The sequence below is a fragment of the Temnothorax nylanderi genome, unplaced genomic scaffold, assembly GCF_030848795.1.
Source record: "Temnothorax nylanderi isolate EJ_2023f unplaced genomic scaffold, tnyl_v1.0 TNYL_tig0009_pilon, whole genome shotgun sequence".
Taxonomy (NCBI): Eukaryota; Metazoa; Arthropoda; class Insecta; order Hymenoptera; family Formicidae; genus Temnothorax; species Temnothorax nylanderi.
Genome location: NW_027249071.1, coordinates 1,430,568 through 1,454,171, shown reverse-complemented (window position 1 = coordinate 1,454,171; position 23,604 = coordinate 1,430,568). Strand labels below are relative to the sequence as shown.

Sequence of the window (23,604 nt, the reverse complement as noted above, 5' to 3'; positions counted from 1 at the left end):
AAGACGTTTAAGAATATTTGGACAAAATAAACTTTTATTCTCAGAATTGCACGAAAATGCAATCAGCATCATAACTGCATCATGATTTCTTGCCAAATCGATAAGAAATTTATTTTTATTCCAATTTTTCTTTATCATTCTTAATTCTGCAAAAGCGAATCATCTGTTTATTGCAGCTCGCGAAGCTCCAGTTTTAGAACTGTATCCACAAGATGTACAAACGGTCATCCTCGGCGGTTCCGCTGACCTTCAGTGTCGCGTGAAGGCCGGTTTCCCGGTGCCCGAGTTGCAATGGTCCCGCCAAGACAATCGACCATTCGCTTCCAACATCGAGCAGCTCCCTGGCGGGCTTCTCAGACTGTCGAACATCACGTCGAACGACGGCGGTGCTTACATCTGTTCCGCGTCAAACGAAGTCGGCGCGACGTCGATCATCGCGCATATCGAAGTGCAGTCCATGCCTGTGATCACCATCCTTCCGAAGGATGGTATCTTGAATGTGAAACGCGGAAGTCGAGTCCGTTTGATGTGCAGCGCGAGCGGCTATCCGCAACCCAATGTAGCTTGGAGCAAACACGTGAATGGAATAACTATACAGTAAGTTAACTTCATTATCGTTATGCGATGTTGTGGGCCTGCTACAATTATCGTACAGCCTCGTGAGGTAGTAAATTGTAGAAATTAATTTTATGTTGTAGGAATTAATGATTATCTTAATAATTAATTTTAAAAACGTAAATCTCTACATTATTAAAATATAAATTCTGTAACGTCTGAAGCAGTAGAAAAATTGTATTACGCTATATGTAAATAAATTATGGTATTATCTGTTTAATGCCCATTTCTACCAATGCAGATTAACTTTAATCTCGGTTTAACTTATTTTATCCTTTTCTAGTTGTGAACTTTAGAAAAAGATACAAAATAAGAGTTAAACCGAGATTAAAGTTAATCCGCATTGATACAAATGGACATAAAAATTAAATCTGAATTACGATTTAATTTGATTCTAACAATTTTAATTATTGTTGCATAAGTCTCACATAATAATTTCATGGTATTATCGTGATTTACAGTGAATATAGCAGAGCAGCAGCTACTCCCTTGAGTGCCGTTTACGAAATATTCTCTGTATCACTCGACGACGAAGGCTCCTACACTTGCCAAGCCACGAACACCGTAGGAATAACCGAAGAGCGTATTCAGATCCGCATCGAGGATGATGACGATGTGCCTTGCACTGGCGACAGAGGCGATATTCCATGCGACGATCGACAGCAACCTGATGTGTGTATTATAACTCTGTCACCGTACCTTTAATACATGATACACAATACGGACATGTTTTTAACGAGAAGTAATTTTACAGAGAGACCCGAACCAAGCAGGGGGAGGAGTGCTGATTCCTAAAGACTACTTGAGAATTCCGAACGGCGGCAAAGTGGAGATGCGTTGTCAGGTCTTTGGACCGGATGGAGATCTTATCTATCTAGATTGGAAGAGAAGCGATCATCGTTCCCTTCCAGAAGGTAGCACAGTGCACAATGGAATATTAAGTATTCCGGTTGTTGATAGGAACGCGGCTGGAGAATACATCTGCTTGGGCTTGGATCCTGCCGGCACCGTACTCTTCCGAGCGAAATCTCATCTTGAAATTATATGTGAGTAACACAAGCTGCATTAAATTAATATAAAAATAAACTGCCAGATTTAAATTTACGAAATAAATAAATTTGAGATCGACAACTTTTCTTCACAGCTTTCTTTTAAAAACTGCATATGCTATTAATTTCTTTGTTCGATTTTTTTTCTAGCTCCGCCAAGAATCGAATTAAATCCAACGCGTCAGACAGTGGGACCTGGAGAAAATCCATCCATAATTTGCACCGCCACAGGAGACGAACCCCTGCATATTGAGTGGGAAGCTATAGGACGCCCGTTACCATATTCTGTATCGCACAGCGGCGGCAACCTACAATTCCATGGCATTACCTATTCCGACGCCGGCAAATATGTGTGCAAAGCGACGAATGCGGCAGGAACAGCGGAAGCGGTAGCAGAAGTTTTAGTTAATGGTTGGTTGATAAGTAATTCAATTTTTTAAACCTAATACACATAAAATGTTTTTCTTTTAAATAATTATATTTGAATATATAAGATATTTTAAAAAATATAAGAAAAGAATATATAACGCAATTACGTATTTTTAAAATGCTTTTCCACGTTAGACATGTTACGTATAAAAAATATAAATTTTGGCACAATAAAATGCAATGTGATTTTTTAGTATTTGTATAAAACAATGTCCGCCGTGCATAACACACTATGCGTTTAATAAACATTTTAAAATTGTTGGAGAACAGCGAACTTTACAAACCGACATTTACGATTTACAGAACATCCTTACGATAGTGCGAGGATCCGCGCCGAACAAAGAGACGTGGTAACTCATGCCGGCAATTCTGTACGCTTACGTTGCGAGATGCGTGAACGCGCGACGATCCATTGGACCCGAGAGGGGCAACCCTTGCCGGCCAACGCGCGAATCGGAGAAGATTACTTAGAGCTGACGCAAGTGAAACCGGAAGACAGCGGAAGATACATCTGTCAGGTCCAGACGAGCCGCGGCGTATCCAGCGATTATATTAATTTCAACGTCTCTCGTAAGTTCCGCCGTATTTTCGCTAAGCCTCGTCGTTTCAGCATCATTTCATAGATTTTTTGCTTTCATTCGACTGCATCTACTGAAGATCGCAGTACACACGCTAAAGGAGTGTTTCGCCTGTTGAGGAATCTTAATTTTTGCCTTTAATTCTTTCGGGATATACCATAATCTACAATGAGAAATGTTACCATTATTACGACGTTAATCCCGAAAGGATTAAATCCCAAACTGCTTTTTTTTACCAAATACTTTGCTATTTCTGAGCGATTTTTCACCAATAGAACATTTCAGACTGGTCCATCTGAAGATTTCAACTTCTCATTTGGAACGCGCAACCGGTATAGAACTACCGATTCCACGTTTGTTTTAATAAAAAAGAAATAATCAGCACAGAATTACTTATATCGAAAATTTAAATAATCGCGATTAAAAATATTTTAAATCGGGTTTTCTTTTTTAGTACTAATCCAACGCATCACTCATATCACTAACAAGCGCGCAGCAGATTACACTCAGGCAATACAAATAGCAAAAGACATCACGGATGCGTTCAAGAAGCGTCCTAAATCCTTTCAGATGTCTCTTGAACTTTTGTATCGTTTGGGCTATATTAACGAGATCATATATATATATACATATATTACAAACGTGGTTCCATGAACGTTTCCACAAGTTTAGGTTTTTTTTACAAGGCTCGCGTTATGATTTTGAGTAGTTAATTTGCTTGCGGATTGCATGCCAGTGTACCGATCGCAGTGCAGGCACTGGGAGTATCAATGCAGAAGCCTACAATGCATTCCGATGGAATACTTTTGCGACGGATATGTTCAGTGCAACGACGGTACTGACGAACGCTTCTGCCGCAACGCGCGCTATCGCCAATATCTCCAGCGACGACGCGGTTTGTTTTGAGATATATGTGTGTCGTGTGATGTCCCGTAGTTCTCCTACTTGTAGTGAACTGTCCTTTATATTCTTGCTTACTGTACGAACCTATGAGGAGAGGATACGGATTAAGGTGGACTCTTGGCCGAAGAGCTCCGGGCTCGGATGATGTATAGACAAGCGAAATAAGATTCTAAAATGTTACGAGTTTCCAGTTATCTTTTTATAAAACATGCAAATATATATATAGTGCGGAAGAAGTGCACGCCACCCGTATCCCATCCTTGTCAGCAGCAAATACAAAATATGTGTAAATCAACATATACACACTTCAAGACCTTAAGATTTTTTCAGACCATAGTTCAATGCTATTTTTTTGCTAGAACTTTTATTCCAAATAGATCGCTATATAATTCTTTTGCAATCTCCAAATGTGCTAATATCACTTCAATGAGGAAAAAATTGTTCCATGTACATTTTCTGCGGTCTTATTTATCTATTTACGTAACTTTTCACGACGAATTTCAAACGTATAAAAGCTCAGGTATATCGGATAAACCAATTTAATCGGATTTCGCAGCTTATTTTAGAAATCGATCGAAAATTATAGTATTTTCTTCGCGATATACACGATGACGTGCAAAACAGAATATATATTTTCCTAATTTCACAATCAATCTTAACGTATGGCCAACATATATAATTCGATTCTAGCTGCTGCAGTGCCTTCAGTAAGCATCGAGGTGTCTCAAGATCCAATAAACATCGGCGATACGGTTGACATACATTGCACATACACTGGAACACGCAGTCCACGTTATCGTTGGACGAGACCGAATCACGTGAGCCTGCCAATAAACGCTCAAGAGTACGGCAATGTCTTGAGATTAACTAATGTAGCCGTGAGCGATAGCGGACCCTACAGGTGCATAGTAGACACGCCCGAGGGTATACTCGAAAAGGACTTCAATCTGATCGTCCACGGTAATTAATAGACATATGTACAACAAATAACGATAGATATGCAGCAAATATATGTATAGATAAAGAATTTACATAAAATATTACATGTATATTCATGTATGTATATATATCTCTCTTTTTTAAAAATATCTATTTTTTGTCAATGCTTACTCAAATTGCATACGTTTTACGTAAGTATAAAGTCGGCGAACAATTAATTTTATCGCAAAAATTATTGTGGTCAAAGGATTTTATGATTTTATGGTTTTCCAGGTGGAATCCTCGATGAGCCAGCGATTGAAACCAAATTCGCGCCGTACGGGTCAAGTCTGGAAATGGATTGCCGTCTGGATCTCGATCCGCCAATACAATTCCAGTGGAACAAGCTTGGTGGACTTCTGCCACGTGATAGCCAGACTTACGAGGTACATCAAAAATGCATACTTATCATATATTTATGTAAAATCGAGAGGACCTCACATATCAGTGATAATTATATATTTTTGACAAAATATTACATGCTATTCGATAACTTGGTATTTTTCATTTTGCAGAACAAATTGAAGTTGACTAATGTAAAGGCCGAAGACGCTGGAACATACATTTGCGTCGGAAATAATGGAGAGTCGCGAGTCGAAGTGCCTACGGTGCTGGTTGTAACAGGAGTCGTGCCTAATTTCAGTCAGGCACCCGAAAGTTACATCGCTTTCCCTCCTCTACCCGACTCCTACCTTAAGTTCAACATCGAAATCTCTTTCAAACCAGAAAGTTACGACGGCATTCTGTTATACAACGACGAGTCTGGTCAAGGCAACGGCGACTTTATCATTCTATCTCTAAATAACGGATACCCGCAATTCAAGTAAATAAAAAGATCTTGATAAATACGTACAAAATATGCATACGTACAAGTACCGCATTTTATTTCACTTGTCAAGTTTCGACTTCATTTGAATAAAATTTTGATTTATTACAGAATTATATGATTAAAAAATAATTTTAAACAATTGCCTATTATATATTGGAGATTAGAAATTAAGTTGTGCGTTTGTAATGTCGCTTTTTAAACTAAATATTAAAATTTTCAAATTCAGCATGAAATTGAATGACAAGTGAACAATTTCTAAATACGAGTATTAACACGACGAATTTTTTAATAGATTCAATCTCGGTTCTGGACCAGCTGTTATTCGCGCGGATAAGCCTGTTACCCTGAGCGAGTGGCATACCATCAAGATCCAACGTAATCGAAAGGAGGGTACGATGCTGGTGGACGGCGAGGGTCCTTACAAGGTGCTCGCCTTGGGCAGACGCCAAGGTCTCGATCTCAAAGAACCTCTTTACATCGGCGGAGTGCCCAGCTACAGCAGGATCAACAAGCAGGCCGAGGCGAGCACAGGTTTCGTCGGGTGCATCAGTCGACTAGTACTCGGGGAGAAACAGGTCGATCTGATCGGCGATCAGACTGATAGCGTGGGCATCACGACTTGCGAGACCTGCGCCGAGAATCCTTGCAACAATGGTGGTGTGTGTCAGGAAGCGGCCACGAAGAACGGCTACACGTGCCTGTGCCGAGCCGGTTTCAGCGGCAAGCACTGCGACAATGTCGGGCAATCCTGTTATTCAGGTACTATATAATGTAACACATTTTAATTTTTACACTTTGTTATATAGGTACAATGATATCTATCAATTTTAATTACGATTTATTTTGTATTAATTGTAATTATAAATTTATTAACCTTAAGATTATGAATAAATTAATTTATTAATTCTTATATCTAAAATTAATCGCATGCATAACACGTGTAGACTTCCTATTATTAAAAATAATAGCTATAATTTTATTGTTTTAATTTAAAGTCTTCAAGCAAGACTCATTACGGATTGAATAATTAATTAAATGGATTGAATAACGTGTGAAACAGGTGCTTGCGGAGAAGGTAAATGCGTCGACAAGGAAGTCGGCTTCGATTGTTACTGCCCGATCGGGAAGACAGGTTCAAGATGCGAGCATTCGGTGAACATCTACGACCCGGCTTTCCATGATGATAGAGCTTTCATCGCTCACGAGACTCCAAAAGCTCTTAGACGGTGAGTATCGCCGCTCCGATCGAACGCACGTGCACGAACTATTTCTTAGTAAATTGCACTTAGTCGATGTCACCAGCGCACGTAATAGAACATATTTCACACTCATAGTGATTGCATCTCATATTATAGACTTATTTTACTTTGAGTTTTCTTAAGTAATTATTTGTACATAGCTCACCTATGAAAATTGAATAAAATAAAAGAAATTAATAGGCAACATTCTGCAAAACTATGTTTTAAACTATTGTAAAATTAGAGAGATAGCAAATATAATTAATAATCAATAATAATTATACAGTTGGAAATAAATTTTAATTAATAAACTTTGTACCTTTCTGAAATCTTTGAGACATGAAAAATTCTATTTAGATACAACATTGTTATAAATATAAAGATAAATATTATAAAAATGTATCTCCGCGCCTTTGACGAAAATAGACTAACAGACTCAACTATAATTGGAATATAGGTACTAATCTCATTGTCAAAGTGCGTATGAACATCCTCAAGCATCCTAATTACTAAAAATTCTTTTCAGGGGAAGAGAAAGTTCGACCACTACACACAGTCGATCACGATTACGCAACGCACAAATTAGGAAACCACGATCAAGGCCACATCACCACAATAATTTGCACCACACAAAACATTAGCTAGACCTAGCACCAATTTTACGCACTTAGAGAATCATTACTTGTCCAATCTCCAATCACAGCAATAATAAACTTTTCTCTCCGTAGACCTAATGAATCATCATGCATAATAGCTATTTAAAATTTTCAAGACACGTTTACGCCGGAAAGATTAATCTGTTCGACTTATTTTTATGCGATTTTTCACTGCCTTTTTTTCTTTCTTTATTTGGTACGCGTAGTGACGATGGTTATACAGGAAAAAAAAAGAATAAGCAATGAGTTCTTAACAGGTACTTTGCAACGAGCCTGCATAGTGCGTAGTTCCTTGTAATGGACGTCATGGTGCTGTAATGTTAGAACAACAGTCAATTTAATACGAATTAGTAATTAATATGTTTTGTACAGCTTCTTAATTAATACACTTAACGCGTCACTTTAGTCATTATTAATTATTAAAAGTAATACGTGAAGTCACTGCCAAATCAATCGCATTTAACAGTTAGTCCCCACTCAAGCTTAGAAAAAAACGTCAAAGTCGTAGCATCCACGTACATGTATATGAGTTATATATGACAGCATATGTAAAATGTTTGTACTTATATATCTAAGAATCTATATATATAAATATTAAAAGAAAGAGATGTTTCACGTACGAATGATCCTTTATATACTCAGCGGACTCATGCTATACGATAATAAATATTTTTAAAGCAAGCAAACGGAAGTTAATATAATAAGTTACATACTTTTAATTTAAGTCAATGTTTTATTCGATCTCAATGTTTATTCATCACCTTGCATGTCGTAAAATGCTAAAAAGATATAAGACAAAGAGGTAAGTTTTAAGACAAAAACATTATTCATATATCTGTTTTGATTGTGTTGCTTAAACGAGCTTCTTTATATATTTTCACATGTACATATATGTATGTATATGTGAACCCTTTCTTTTCTATGTTCTTCTCAATCTTTTGCACGTGTGCAAGCTATAATAGATTTGATTGCCATTAAACTCCATTAACTTCAATTAGCTTTTCTTTTATAAAAAGTATAAGACAAAGAATGACGAGACATTTATACAAATATTTTACGCATAAGGAATATAAAAAGTAATAGTGTGCAAGTTGAGTTTTATAATAAAAACGAGCTAAATGAACAATTAACACGCGATACATATTGCTTAAAGTCCTTTGACAATGTGCAATAATGCCGTTTTCTTTATCTGTCCCATACCCAATTTTAGACTCAAGGTAGCCATAAGTTTTAATCCTGCGGACACCGGGGACGGAATCTTGATGTATAGCTCTCACAGTGACGAAGGCCTCGGAGATTTTGCAGCACTCGTGATAAAGGACAGGCACGTCGAGTTTCGCTTCGATATCGGCTCCGGAATGACGAAGATAAGATCACCTTACGCCGTCCAACCCGGTGTGTGGACGTACGTAATGGTGAATCGGGATTTCAAGGATGCGAAATTGTCGGTGAACGGTGAGCCGTTTGTGGAAGGCAAATCGCTCGGGGCTGCGAGAACCATGAACCTAAACACGCCTCTTTACATCGGAGGGGTAGATCACAGAAAAATCACGATCAATCGGGACGTCGGTGTCGATCGCAGCTTCCGTGGATGCATAAGCGAAGTAAGCTTATTAATTATACGAGACAGATAGCGATATACAAGATCCCGTAACTATAGCTCGGTTTAGCATTATTATTTAATGACGAATTTTTTTTAAAATCTAGAAGCAGTTCTCCTTTAGCATAAAATATAAATAAAGAGGCCTCTTTCAGTTTTCTATCCAATATTTGATATATATCGTTATTTTAATTAAGTCAAAGAGAGTTAAACTGTGAAAACTTTAAAAGAAACCCTGGTAAAAAAAATGTCTCAGAATTTTTTACATTATTAATCAGAATTTCTATGAAAATTTTTAAGACTTTTTCAGAATTTTAAGATTTTCTCAGATTTTTTATACCAATTGAAACATTTTTCAGAAAAACTTAGACAAAATAATAATGAAATATTTCAGATTTTTCCTGCCAACACATCTTTGTAGAAATCTGAATAAATATAAGAAAATCCGCTCAATTTATCAGAAATTTTCATGTATGATAATTAAAAATATATAATAATTAATAATTCCATCGCAAGAAAGAAGGAGGAACTCCATTTAATGAGTGTTTGTTGATTTATATTACAGCTCGAAGTTTCGTCGGTCAGCGTGGACATAGTGAAGTCATCGATCGACGCGGCTAACATCGAGGACTGTTCGGAGCCTCATCCGAATCAGACGATGATCCATACCACTATCACTACTCCGGCACCCACGCAGCCGCCGACAACGTCATACGACCCCTGCGCATCGAATCCCTGCATCCATGGCCAGTGTCAAAGTCAAAACGATGACTATTCGTGCACATGCGAATATGGATACGCGGGTATAAACTGCGAGAAGATGCAGAAGCAATGCGAATTTCTCACTCCGTGTAGAAACGGCGGTTCCTGCACGGACCTCCACGAGTCTTACAAATGTGATTGTCGCCTCGGTTACAACGGGCAAGATTGCGAAAAGCGTTAGTATATTATTTATATCTAAACTACATACTATGCAAAAAAAAAAAACAATTTCTTAATTTTTTAAAAATACGCGTGAAAAAGAGACGAAAATTATTTCTCGTGACGTTTGTACAGGCGTTTAGACATGTTTCAAAAAGCGTCACTATAATAATTAAAAGATAGTTATTATAATATAATTATTTTACTAAAGATATATAATAATAATTTAAAAATATAAATTAATAAATAAAAACAATTAAATGATCTAATTATGAATAACATGACTGTATATTTGCAGTGGCAGAGATCACGTACGATGTTGCCTTTAGAGGAGATGGTTGGCTGGAACTAGACAGATCCGTCATGATGCACGAAGAGGAGCGTGAGGTTTTAGGCCTCGAGATCAGCACTAATAAGAGTCACGGATTGATCATGTGGCACGGTCAAACACCGAACGATCTAACTCCCGACGATTACATCGCTGTTGCTGTAGTAGACGGGTAAGCAATATGCACCGCAATATAAGACGAAACTGTCCGCTGTTCTAATCTTAAGATATCGACGAATCCTTGAATATTAACATCGTTTTGTGTTTTTCTTTTCTTTGTTATCCCAGGTACGTGGAGTATCAGTACAACCTGGGCTCCGGTCCCGCCGTGATTCGCGTCACTGCCCAGCGCGTCAATGACGGGGAACGGCACAGGATAATCCTGAAACGTCAAGGAAGCGACGGCAGCATCGAGCTGAACGGCGAGCACACCGAGAGCGGCGTCAGCGACGGGCTTCAGCAGATCCTGAACGCGAGGGGTAGCGTTTACTTGGGCGGCTTACCGGACTACGCGATGACTTACGGCAGATACCAGAACGGATTCTCCGGTTGCATTTACACGCTGGAGGTGCAGGACTCGGGGGCTATCGACATCGGCGACAAGGCCATCAGAGGAGTGAACGTCTCGCCGTGCACCAGGTAAATACTGAATGAGGATCTTAAGAAGGATCTTTTCTCCAAATCTGCAATTTCTCGATACTTACATTAAAATAATTATACGCGGTAATGTCTGAAGTGAAAACTAATCTCGTTGGATGTTATTTCGCATGCTGCTCAGAGTAAGATGGATACCATCTTCACTGGTATTCACGGATGCGGATGCGGACGGATTCGATGCGTTTGTACCACCGCCGCCGGTGAACATCATTCACCCGAAACCCGCGTCTAATCTTGCCGCGTACGACATGACGAGTTACTCATTATTGATTATACTTCAAAATCTCATCGCTTTGACTAGGGATATTAAGGAACAAAGTGTACTTTTCACGCTGTTATGCGTAGACGCAGTTAACGTTCTCAACGGCTTGTTAAGCTAAATGAATAGAATTATCGAGCTCACTTGTCGGAAATACACATTTCCCTTTAGACCAAATCGTTATTCAATCGTTATCAAATCGAGATGCGAGTGTACAGTACTTTAAAGGGCGTGGTGTATTTCTGCGAGTCTGCAATATGTACAGCTAATAAATTTGTAAATTATTTAATGCTTAACACTCCGACGCCGGAAATAACACGGCGAAACTACGGTACGTCACTTTTCCATCGTTCCAGATTTTCTTCCGTCACAAATATCAATTTAATATACTCAACGTTCAATTATTACTATTTATGTTATATAAATTTGTTACTAAACATCTATCAATCTTATGTATATTTTTATTTATTTACAGTGATCGAACTGATAGACTTCCTACACGTGGTGACTTCGGAAGATACTGAAGAGAAAACCTGCATTTGCATCTGAGGAATGTACCGCGAATTCGTATCATTGACGAATACCGTTGAGCGGTACCGTTGATGTAAATGTTGCGTTTAAATACAAATATATACGTTGAATTTTTCATACATATCTAATATTTTGAGGAGGACACTAGAAATATAAAGGATCAAAAGCAAGTCTGTTGTCACAGCTAATCAAACGTTGTCAGAACATTGTGTTAACATAAAGATGCAACTTTTCGATTGCAGTAATTTGATTTAACGGGACATCCTGCATACACGTGCAAAAATCGAAAAGTGAAACGTATTTAAAAAACATGTATTCCTTTAACGGTTTATTGCGAACGACTAAGGTAACGTGTGAAAGATACGAAAGTAACTATTGCTAAACGAGCAACAAAACAATTTTATATCCATAGATATACCAGAGTCTACCTGCACTAATATATTGCTATCGATATTTTATAATTGAAATAACTATAACGTTTTATACCGCTTTATTTGTACAAAAAAAAAGGTAGAAACATTTAATTCGCGAATAACGAATCATTATTTTAAAAGCGACAGAAAATTTATGCATTCTTCTCATCTAGAATTCATCATTTACTGTCAGTTGCGAATGTAAATACGGAAGGGATGTAGCGATTAAGCTAAGCTTTCTCAATTCTCACGTCTTTCCCGTTTCTCCTCATTCTGTTTCCTGTAATCAAGCTTCGCGGTGTCTTATTTTTGCGAATCAGCTGGACGACTACGAGCAGTTGATACGGTGACTGATACGAGAGGAAGATGTGTTGACGATAAAATACATAGTTATAATTTTTCACTGCCACGTGCTGATTTACTCATATTTATATGACAAGATTTGGCGTCATATGTAGGAGATACATGTTATTCACTGGCGTATGAGTGTAATCAAAGCTTTAATAAGACTTTGATCCCGTATTACCGAAAAGACAATAAATTCTCGTCACAACCAATGCCATTTCGTTGGAGAAACGATAAATACGACTTTTCTACAAACGATATTAGGTGTCGAATTTTTGCACGTTGGAAAGGGAATGCACATGCACATTTATATATTTATAATGCGGAATGCATAAGATACGGACATTACCCTCCATTAACGTTAATTAATTTATTAATCCCTGAAAAACAAGATTCCTTGAAGCAAAACGCATACATCAACAATCAAATAGACTATAGAGGATTGATGAACTGTTGATTCTTCGAATCCAGATTGCACTCATACCATGATGAATACTTATCGTTTATCGTATATATGTAGGTGCTTAAATGTGATTTTTAATGCGAGGAAATAACAGGCGAATAATCAAGGATCGATAAATAAATAATTGATAGTGAATGAGTAACTGGCGGCATCATCGAACGTATGTTTTTTTATTAAAAGATTTTAATCAGCTGCGTGATATATAAACGAAGAAAGTTACGTATGAGAGAGAATAGCGCGCGGTAGGAATAAGGATGGCATAAGGAAATTTGTGTGTTGCTACATATATAAAATTTATATCAAATAGATTATGGGAAATCCGCGTATAAAGTAAACAGTAACTAGCGTTCTCTAATATTCTCTATATTCGAGACCATATGAAAGTAAAACGTACAATTCGATAGTAATAACAATTATTCGGCCGCCAAGATGTATATCGTATATCTGCGCAAAAAAAATTAGATTATCATTCCAAATATCAGTTAAAGTGCAATATTTACGATAAAACAACTATTTTATTATATTTTGAAGCAATTCATTTTAATCTTCCCGAATCGCTGGATTATTATATTAGATTATATTAGATACTTACAGATGGAATATTTTAATATCGCACACACACAGCATAGCTTATCGCATAATTAACCGTCAATTAAATATATTTTCTGTGTGTATCCATTTTATAAGTTTATATGAAAAAAAATAGGATATATCAGTAAAATAATTATTACAAATATTATACAAAAGAAATCTGTAGCCAATGCATTCTTGTGAATCTGTCTTCTCTATGCTTTCTCATGTGATTAATATTTATTCCGTTTCAAGAAGTATCGTTTAATTTGTACAAACTGTTATATTTGTCAATAATCTTCATATATAACATACGTACTGCAATATGTGCGTTATCAATATTTAAAATTTCGTTAATATGTTCTTTACAATATATAAGCAGATTAAATCAGCTAAAAGCGTTGCGCATAATGAAAGAAGAAATATCATCGAACGGAGATTCTACAGATTGCCTTTAAATATCATTTGAGAAATAAGATACCGAGATAATGTAATCATAGCCGCCGTGGAATTTTCTACGTTCGCTACGATTCTATCATAACACACTGTAAATGATCATGTACAGAAGAAAAACCGATGCATATACTTGTACATTATATTGTAACACACTTTAACCGTAACACTCTGACATCGAATGAACGCTTTTTTTGGATGTTCATGCAAGCATTAGTTAAATAATACTGTAATATGTATGTATATTGCATTATATGTACAGGGTGCAATAACAAATAATATTCCGGTCTGAAATGCCTTCTTTACCGCAATCGCGGCGTTCGGGTGTGAATATAAATGCCAGTGGGCATTCCTAATTAGAACACCTCAATTAAGAGCGATGTTTCAGGTGGTAATGGCTAATATTGCTCCACCCTGTATATAAAATCATACTGAAAGTATCTACCGTAATATATATATATATATATATATATATAAATATAAATGTAGTCTATTGTTACATAATAATTCTTCAAAGAAAATGAGACAATAAATTATAATTTTGCTAACAAACTGTGTATTTCAACTTTTATTTATTGTATTACGATTATTAATGAAATTATATAATTTCCTCCGTTCACGGTCCGTACTTATTCGTATCCTGCGCCGTGACATGTCATAAGTACGTTCCGAGCTCATGTGCACCAATGAGCCTGCTTAGCTTGCCTTACATACTTAATTGTAGCGCGCGGAAGAAAGCATCCAATCGAAGACAGTCGAAGAGCAGCCTTCTTCTTCTTCTTCGTGATTGAATGGTACCGGACGGAATCCATAACCCATACGGCCAAATAAGTGCTATGGAGGAAAGAAATAACAAAAATAACCTTAAACGACAGTCGTTTCTTTCAGATACCGTTGCGCTTTTACTGCTTTTGTCCCGATTGTTATGCAGAGGCAGATCGGGTTCATCGGGTAGATCGGGCTCGCAATAGTCACAGTCACAACAATCAGTCTCTCGATTGAGCTGGATTGAGTAAAGTTGAGTAGTCGGTGCAAGACGTTAGAAGAGGAAGTGTGAATAGTGAGTTTTTTTCATTAAACATTAATTAATTAATATAATAAAAGTTTGAATTTGATTCTTTGTTGCTACTTTTTTAAAATATATGTATTGTACATGACACACATCGGGGGTGCATTCAATGTTATATCGCTCATTAATAAGTAAGCCGGTTAAATTATCCTTTATCCCCTTTATCCTCGCGATTGAAATAAAACTTTGATGAAAAAGATTTAGGCATACACCTCAGGATTATTAAAGCTCAGACTTGCTGTAAAATTCCCCAAGAGCACCAGAATTCAGATTTATTATGTTCGAGGCTTTTTTTTTATTTGTAAATAAAATGCTTATAGTTCACTGAATACATGACGCATGCGTTACCGAGCCCATTTGCTATTTGCTATTTGCTTTCTTTCAAGCAAATATCTAAACATTCGCATTCGTCATTCGATAAAAGATGTATTAATATAATAATAAAAATAATAACTAATAAAATTGTAAGAGAAAATAATTATATCTAATTTAATAGAAACTATTTTTAAAAATACATATGTGTATCTAATATCTATTATTAGATAAATAGGTATTAGATGTAGTACATATGATAAATATCAGTTTTCTATCTTGAAGATGTCAGTTATATCCAAGTAGCAAAGTGTCGTTAAAAGATGACATAATTAATGACGTGTAGTAGAAAATATATAGTGTCATTATATTGGATCTGTTTTCTATTGCTGAACTGGCTGCATATGCACTAGTTAAGAGTTTATCTTTTTCCCTCCAATGTGCAGCCATAGTTCAGCAATAGAAAACAGACCCATTGTCGTCAATAGTGGTCAATTAGAGACCAAAACCAGCTAACGTTAAAATAACGTGTACTTAGCTACCTGGGTGAATGACTAATTGTGTTAGATATGTTTAAGATATTGAAAAATTTTTGCCTTTAAAATGGAATGAATATATATTCGAGCAAAAGAAAAAGAAAGAAAAAAAGCAAGGTTTTTGCAAAAAGTACAAGTTAGCAACACAAAAGACCTATATCTGAACGAATTAAGCAGAATGAAAGATTATGAGGTCTGTTTGTATTACTGCGTTATTTTTCTTATACATATATAGTATAAGAAAATAAACAGAGATATTATACAAAAAAGAAAACATATATTGATGTATTTTATATACAATTATTAAATATATGTATATAAACAATTTTTCCCCACATAATTTACTTAGAATCTTCGCCTCTTCTCTTTTTAACGACCGAATGTATATTTATTTCTCTGAAATTGATAGCAACGATCTTTGCTTCGTTTTGTTTTGTTATTATTGTTAATATGTGTTTAATATATCAATTACTTAATTCCAGGAGAAATGTCTGAAGAAGCGGATAAGATAGTAACACTCAGTAAGTGATTATATATGTATAGGAAGGTGTCCCATTTTAATCAACGCACTTGAATTTCTCCGAAACCATGCGAGATATCGAAATCCTGTTAGGTGGAGGCGTCATCAAATAAAGGTCAACTTCGTATTTTTATAAAAGGCAATTTTTAAATCAACTTATGTCCCCTCTGATACTATAAAAACAGGATTTTGATATTTCGTATAGTTTCGGAGACATTCAAGTGCATTGATTTAAAAATGGGACACTATGTATATATGTATACATATGTATACACAGTGTCCCATTTTACACATATTCCATATATACATATATGTTCTCATATGAAAAATTTCTTACCGGTTAAAAGGAGGTATCTTTCAACGTATAACAAATTATGTTATAAAAAAAGGAGAGGAAATTAAAATCAAGTTGCAACAACGCCGGCAACTTAATGATCCCGAAATTTTAAAACTATTTTTGGAAGAACAACAAGTTAAATCTTTAAATAAACAAATAGAAGCTGTTAAAGAGAGAATGAAGGAAAATTCTGCAAAACACGAGGAAACCATAGAAAAATATGAAACGATATTACGTTCTTTAAAAACAGAATATAACGTATTAGTAACGAAATATAAGGAAATTACTAAAAACGTACAAGTGATGTCCCGAGTACGACCGAGAACGGCAGACGAAATAATACGAACAAAACCGTAAGTAAATATGTTTTATAGTTTCATATTTGTGAAATAGAGAAAATGTATCATTAATTTTCTCTGTTTTTAAACTCGCTTCTAATGACACTTTTCATTGCTTGTTACAGGTTGGGTGATATAAAAATCACAGATTACGAAATCAAAATAAAAGCTGAAGATACAATAAAATATAACAAATTTACATTTAATAAAATATTTACGCCGGAGGCCTCGCAAGAAGAAGTATTCAAAGAATTATCCTTCTTAGTGCAATTAGCTCTGGAAGGATATATAAATGTTTGCGTATTTGCTTATGGCCAGGCTGGTTCTGGAAAGACGTATACCATGGAAGGGAAATATGACTCTGAAGGCATGCTACCTAGAACAGTATGTTATTGTTTATATTTACAACATAATGCACGCTATGAAATTGATAAATATGTTCCAGTTTACATTGTACATAAAAATGACAAAAAAATTTTGTTTTATCTATTTCTCTCTTTTTTCTAAGAAGATATGTATAAATAAAGAGTAATTTTTTATATACATATACATATATGCAATTAAATTATACTTTTATATAATAAGTATTTAGTTGCAATTTTATCTTTTCAAATGAAAGAGAGGATCAGCTATTTGTATATAATTTCAGGTACGTTATATACTTGATAGAAAAAAGGAGCTTAAACTTAGTGGTTGGGATTACCGAGTAGAAGCAAGTTTTCTGGAAATTTATAATGAACGTATCATTGATCTTCTCAATCTCAATTTTCAACCAAACAATAAGAAACACAAAATACGAATATTTGACAGTAGTGATCAAGATGCATATGTTAGCAATCTTCAGATTAAAAAAATACAAAGTCCAGAGGAGTTTAACGAGTATCTACGGATTGCACGTAGAAATTTAATTACGTAAGTTTATTTTAAATTTATATCATAATTAAATTTTAATAGAAAATTACAAGAAGCAAAACTTTTTGTCTTTCCGAGAAATAATTTTTTATTTTCATATAATTAAAATAATTATTCATGTATAAAATAAATATTCATATAATTAAGATGCTTAAAAAATGAGTAATAATTATAAGAAAATGTCAGACAAATTATTTTTACTTCTTTAGTAGTTCTAGTGTTAACATACTTAACATATATAGAATTTAATTTAGAATATACAATAATTTGCATTCCAGATCATCTAAATCTCATTTAGTAGCAAGAATACGATTAATTGGAACACACTCTGTGAAACAAGAAGTGTTAGTAGGAAATCTAAACTTTGTAGATTTGGCTGGATCGATTAAAATAAAAGCCGAAGATAAGTTGACCAAGGTTGAAATGACAGAGGCAATAAATATTAACAAATCTTTAGCCAGTCTTAGCAATGTAATTTTAGCGCTTCTAAAAAAACAAAAACATATTCCTTATAAAAATTCTAAATTGACACATTTACTTATGCCTACTTTGAGACGCGATTCGAAAATTTTGATGGTATTAAATATATCTCCACTATGCGAAAGTTACAATGAAACATTAAAATCGCTGAAATTCGTTAGTAACGCCATTAATTGCTGAAAAATTTTGCAGAATACGACCAACTGAATTTAGACGTGTTAAGTCTGATTATAAAAGTAGTGTCACGTTATATTTTTTAAGATGTTTTATTTTTATACGATTAATATAATGTCCTTAATTATCTGATTCTTTTTCTTTTATTGTTTTGTTTAAAATCTTGCCCTTTTCGTATAAATCACTTATCAATATTTTTATTTCTTCTTTATCGGTTGATTTTTTTTTCTTTTAATGTTCCATCACGATCAAGACTTGCCAAATAGTTCAGAAGTTTACTTATTTGATTTGACAGAATTATTTTATAATTTATATGCGTTTTATTCGCTACTTCCTTCAATTCCTTGGAAATTTTATCAGGAAATGTTTTTAATGCTTCTTCGAACTTGCTGAATACCACTGTCTTGCTCATTTTGTATAATAGCTGTTTGTTTATGCATATCTAATCGTTTTACGTAATTCATTATTCATAATACAATAAGATCATTTATTACTATTATATTATTAGATATAAGTAAAATTTTGAAAACAATATATAATTTAAGTTATATTAAACTGATGTATTATTAATTCATAAATTACATATGTATATAACATTTTTCGAAAGTTTTCTCACAATTTATATTGTTATCAGGCCTGCCTCCGGACATTTAAACAGATATTTTTGCATGTTATGTGAAAGTAAAAACTTAAATTTTGAAAATACTATTTTGTATCTCTTTAATAATATTTAACTTTCAAACGTGTATATACATGAAATAAAGATGATATTCAGATATCAAGATATTTTGTTTGAAATTCGAATCCTCAAAAGTCTCCTTATTTTATAATCTTAATTTGTATAGTTGCAATCTTATGACATGAGAAGCATAATCTTATTGTCGACTTGCTCATAATTTCACATTCTTTTATATCAATATTCCGATCATAAATAAAAGAATTAATGATAATCTTATTATATTGTACGTACGTCGTCATTACAAAGCGATTCTTTACATAAATATTATAAATAAAAAAAGAGAAACTATAGAATTTTTGATAAATATTTAAATAATTTCATCATTACGTAACTTGTATAAATGTTTAGTTATATAAATATCAATTCAAATTAATTTAAATTTAAGGGACGATATTCCTAACGGGAATTTGCAGGAAATATGTAAGTGCAAGAAGAATATTAGTATATATAAAAATTATTTACATAACTTTACAAAACTCACATTATTTCATTACTATTATTTTATTATATACTAGCTTTATATACATTGGAATTGTTAAGTAACAACTTGTGTATCAAACCTGAGTTGTCAATGCATAAAAACATTTTACGACTAGACAAGTAAATGTGTAAATTGGCATGAAGTATACATATAATATGTATATGCATAATTAGTATAATTACATATCACAAATAATTAAAATTATTTAAATAATGAAAACAAATCGGGTTAATGGTAATTAATATTTTCAAAATTATATACATATATGTAAAAAAATTTCTAAATTTAAATGATTATCTAGTCATTTTTTACAAACGTACATGTTTCCACTTGTTTCGTTCCATCAGGACAAACTTTTTACAAAATAAGACTATACCATTGTAGCGTGCTATGAATTAATCTTATATCCAGAAATGAATGGAAGCCCAGTACCTACTTTCTCTTGATATTCAACATAGTCTTCGCCAAAGAAAATTAATAAATTTATTTCTTCAATCCGAATACGATTATGAAAGAAGTTCCACGATATCAATGTGTATGCAAAGAGGCATAGCGGATTTTGAAGTATTAACTGCAATAAGAATTTATGAAATGTTATTTAACAATGTAATAAAAATGCAGAATCAAATGCTTAATCGTAAAAAAATCACAATATTTCACCTGCGTTCCTATCGACCAGTAAAACCATCCTACGTAACTAGGATGCCTGCAAATATTATATACACCGTATGTAACGAGTTCGTGGTTGTCACTCTTCTCAGTTTGCACGATATGATTAAAATTGTGTTTTGCAGTGCACATTGCCAGTTTTCTTAGAACTTCGCCAAAAATGCACAGTATTAGACCAAAATAGGATACAGCGGAAGGCATTTTCATTCCAGGAAAGTAATGTCTCTCTATGAGAAACTCTGTCCAACTGAGACCAGCTGCTACCCCATACATTATGCTATGATTGAGGATGAAACTGTCGATTGACAATGTAGCTGGATTTGACCATGCTATAGCCAGAAATTCCGAATAATGGAAACTCGCTAATACTATCATATAAAAGCCAAGTATCTGCCACGATGGTGGGGCATCGATCGTTACTATGATACCAATCCCAAATAGATATCCAAGAAACAACGCTCTGATTGCTACCTATGAAAAAAAGGAAATATTATCAGCTCATGCTTTATAGTTATACATAAGATATAATATAATATGATAGCAAGACTTACTTGATAAGCAAAACCACGAAATGCCAGCAACGCGAGTACATTTATGAGAACGTACTGTACCGCGTGTAGAAGCCAAATATTTGTAAAATATGTTACATAAATATTAAATCCTAACCTAAACTGCAGTTCGGGAAAAAGTGAGATTGAACACGCTGCGATAAAACAGAATAAACTGAGAACTCCATCGCGACACAGCATTTTCGATGAACTTTCCCTCACTGTTGTTGAAGTGATAAGAGATAGTCAGAATAAACTTCACACATATCCGACCAAAGCGACTAATTCTTAATTATCCAATTGTTACTTGTAGCAATTTACGACTCGTATATTTCTCTTCATGACAAAAGTCTCAATTTTGTGCGCTTCATTGACAGTTGTAAGCAAAAGTCAATCAATGTTATTTAATCGGAGACTGCCAGAAGTGCCAGAGACTAGACCCCTCAGACCCCTAACCGAACCCCTGCGCCCAGTGCGCCCACACCGCCACGCCACGCCGCCGATAAGTTATCATCCACCGATTCCGCCGCCGCCGACATTTCGCGAACTCGAAAATTGAAATTTTCGCTGAAAGATTAGTTGGGCGGGCTAGCACCAGAGAGAAGGAAGGAAGGAAATTTTTTTAACTATAATTTTATATTTATTAATAATGTTCATTGCCACCTTGATCGCATCGCGCGCGCGCGCGCGGCTGAGTCGGAGCGAGTAGGAGAATGATGACATGACATTCTCCCTCTCTCTCAGCGCGCCGAACTTCCTCTTTTTTGACACAATCCTGCTGCTGCAGTTGCTGCTCCAGTTTCGGACTGTCGCTGGCCTGCAATTAGGTTTTAATAAAATAAAATTAGGTTTTATTAAATGAATAAAAGAAATCAATTATTCGCTGGGCGTTCGTATCTCTCTTTTTTGTGCGACATATCGTGTTTTGTTGTTGTCATTTGCGCGAGCGTCGAACAGCACGAGCGTCGTCATATTATTGTTTTTTGAAACGACTATTACGCGGTAGTTTGCTGTAATTAATTTATCCGTGCGACTAATGATCGAAGGCCGGTTCTACAATCAGTCGTATGTCGGAATCGGATATCGTAACGTAGCCGATGATCCAATGAGAGAAATTTATTTTCGAAAAAGAAATTTTCTCGTTGGACCATCGGCTGCGTTCCGAAATCCGACTCCGACATACGACTGTAGAACCGGCTTAATTGATCGAATCGATAGCTATGTGTTTCTCGAAACAATTTTTCTATTGACTGAATTGTTTAAAGGAATTGAAGTGATATAAGGAATGGAAAATGATGATAATAGCAAATACAAATTATTATTTTGTATCTTTGAGCAGTCAATCATTTCGTAATCAGGCGCCAATTTGACTCGCGTCGTGTCGCGCGGCGTCACTGCAAGAGAGGGTTGGCGCGGGCCGCGGGGGGGCGCGGCGTCACTCTCGAATCTTTCGTCGCCGCGAACCGGCGCGAACGCAACGCTCGCGCATATACAGGACGGACGGATCTATTTGTCGCGGCTCGTATAATCGGTAAGCTCCGTAAGCGCAATCATTATGAGCTTCCGTATTCAATGGTGTCTTTTAGTATTTGGCACTCGTGCGACGTAGATTCGAAGCTCGATACATTGCTTAAGATATTTCGCGAGATGCGTTCGGGCGAAATCTATCGCGCGGGATCACGGTAAAGATGGCGCATCGCGACGTCACTCTCGAATCTCTCGTCGTCGCGAACGGAACGTCGCGGGTACAGGACGGGTCTATTCGTCGTGGCTCGTATATAATCGGTAAGCGCAATCGTTATGAGCTTCCGTATTTAATGGTATCTTAGTATTTGGCACCCGCGCGACGTAGATTCGAAGCTCGATACATTGCTTAAGATATTTCGCGAGATGCGTTCGGCCGAAATTTATCGCGCGGGATCACGGTAAAGATGGCGGCATCGCGGCGGCGCGGCGTCACTGACGTCACTCTCGAATCTCTCGTCGTCGCGAACAGAACGTCGCGGGTACAGGACGGGCCTATTAGTCACGGCACGTTTGATCGGTAAGCGAAATCATTATAAGCTTGAACTCAATCGTGCCTCCGGTATTTGACGCACATACGACGTAGATTCGACCGGTACATCGCTGACTTCATAAAACGAGTATTTCGCGAGATGCGTTTAACCGAAATTCATCGCGCGGCATCATGGTTAAGCTGGCAGCGTCACTCTCGAATCTTTCGTCGCCGTGAACGGAACGTCACGGCGCATACAGGACGAATCTATTTGTCTCATATTTAATCGTGTCTTAATATATTTGACACTGGCGTGACGTAGATTCGACGCTCGGTACGTTGCTTAAAATATTTCACGAGATGCGTTTGATCGAATCTGTCGCGCGAACAGTCGAGAGAGCGACGTTCATATTTTCCGGATATCGCGTTCCGCGAACATTTATATTCTTAACTTTAACCCGTACGCTTCATCTGCTTTATAACGTGCGAATCTAATCACCGCGGCGATTTGTCGCGAAATCATACGCACTTCCTGCATCGATTTTCCGTCCGAATGTAATACAGTTCGAGTCGTGCAAATGATTGACGTCGGGACGTCGGGAGTGCCGTATACGTAGCAATCATATAATAGTTAATTGTGTTCTAGCGAGCGCCATAAATGAGCGGCCGCGGAGAGAG

At 35.8% G+C, this 23,604-nt stretch overlaps 3 protein-coding genes across 16 annotated transcripts in view; 2 read left to right on the top strand and 1 right to left on the bottom strand.

Annotated features, from left to right (window-relative positions):
- Trol (terribly reduced optic lobes) overlaps positions 1–14,367 on the top strand; it is a 154,346-nt gene extending 139,979 nt beyond the window's left edge. For 6 of the 13 annotated variants that reach the window (XM_071726196.1, XM_071726201.1, XM_071726216.1 and 3 more), the window contains 17 exons: positions 177–597; positions 1,077–1,287; positions 1,370–1,661; positions 1,815–2,075; positions 2,397–2,663; positions 3,381–3,566; positions 4,265–4,534; positions 4,787–4,938; positions 5,068–5,375; positions 5,674–6,140; positions 6,442–6,607; positions 8,486–8,879; positions 9,441–9,813; positions 10,095–10,296; positions 10,413–10,763; positions 10,903–11,371; positions 11,516–14,367. In XM_071726196.1, coding sequence (XP_071582297.1) covers positions 177–597; positions 1,077–1,287; positions 1,370–1,661; positions 1,815–2,075; positions 2,397–2,663; positions 3,381–3,566; positions 4,265–4,534; positions 4,787–4,938; positions 5,068–5,375; positions 5,674–6,140; positions 6,442–6,607; positions 8,486–8,879; positions 9,441–9,813; positions 10,095–10,296; positions 10,413–10,763; positions 10,903–11,161 — 4,580 coding nt within the window. In that variant the 3' untranslated portion in view covers positions 11,162–11,371; positions 11,516–14,367. Of the gene's footprint in view, positions 1–176; positions 598–1,076; positions 1,288–1,369; positions 1,662–1,814; positions 2,076–2,396; positions 2,664–3,380; positions 3,567–4,264; positions 4,535–4,786; positions 4,939–5,067; positions 5,376–5,673; positions 6,141–6,441; positions 6,608–7,145; positions 7,895–8,485; positions 8,880–9,440; positions 9,814–10,094; positions 10,297–10,412; positions 10,764–10,902; positions 11,372–11,515 lie in introns of those variants that run through there. The other 7 variants (XM_071726230.1, XM_071726258.1, XM_071726257.1 and 4 more) reach the window with 5 other exon arrangements.
- Positions 14,368–14,412: 45 nt separating this feature from the next.
- LOC139787165 (protein claret segregational-like) lies at positions 14,413–19,275 on the top strand. 2 transcript variants are annotated; one of them, XM_071726269.1, is made up of 7 exons: positions 14,413–14,609; positions 14,704–14,875; positions 16,215–16,253; positions 16,600–16,942; positions 17,053–17,311; positions 17,577–17,839; positions 18,118–19,275. In XM_071726269.1, the coding sequence occupies exons 3-7, from the start codon at positions 16,220–16,222 to the stop codon at positions 18,497–18,499; spliced, it is 1,281 nt and encodes a 426-aa protein (XP_071582370.1). In that variant the 5' UTR covers positions 14,413–14,609; positions 14,704–14,875; positions 16,215–16,219; the 3' UTR covers positions 18,500–19,275. The 2 variants fall into 2 exon arrangements, with proteins under 2 accessions (XP_071582370.1, XP_071582364.1); XM_071726263.1 differs by having other exon boundaries at positions 14,691–14,875.
- Positions 19,276–19,714: 439 nt separating this feature from the next.
- Positions 19,715–21,394, bottom strand: Ste14 (isoprenylcysteine carboxylmethyltransferase ste14). Its single transcript, XM_071726278.1, has 3 exons — positions 20,934–21,394; positions 20,374–20,853; positions 19,715–20,284 (listed from the first exon to the last, which is right to left on the bottom strand). The coding sequence occupies exons 1-3, from the start codon at positions 21,129–21,131 to the stop codon at positions 20,102–20,104; spliced, it is 861 nt and encodes a 286-aa protein (XP_071582379.1). The 5' UTR covers positions 21,132–21,394; the 3' UTR covers positions 19,715–20,101.
- Positions 21,395–23,604: the final 2,210 nt, after the last annotated feature.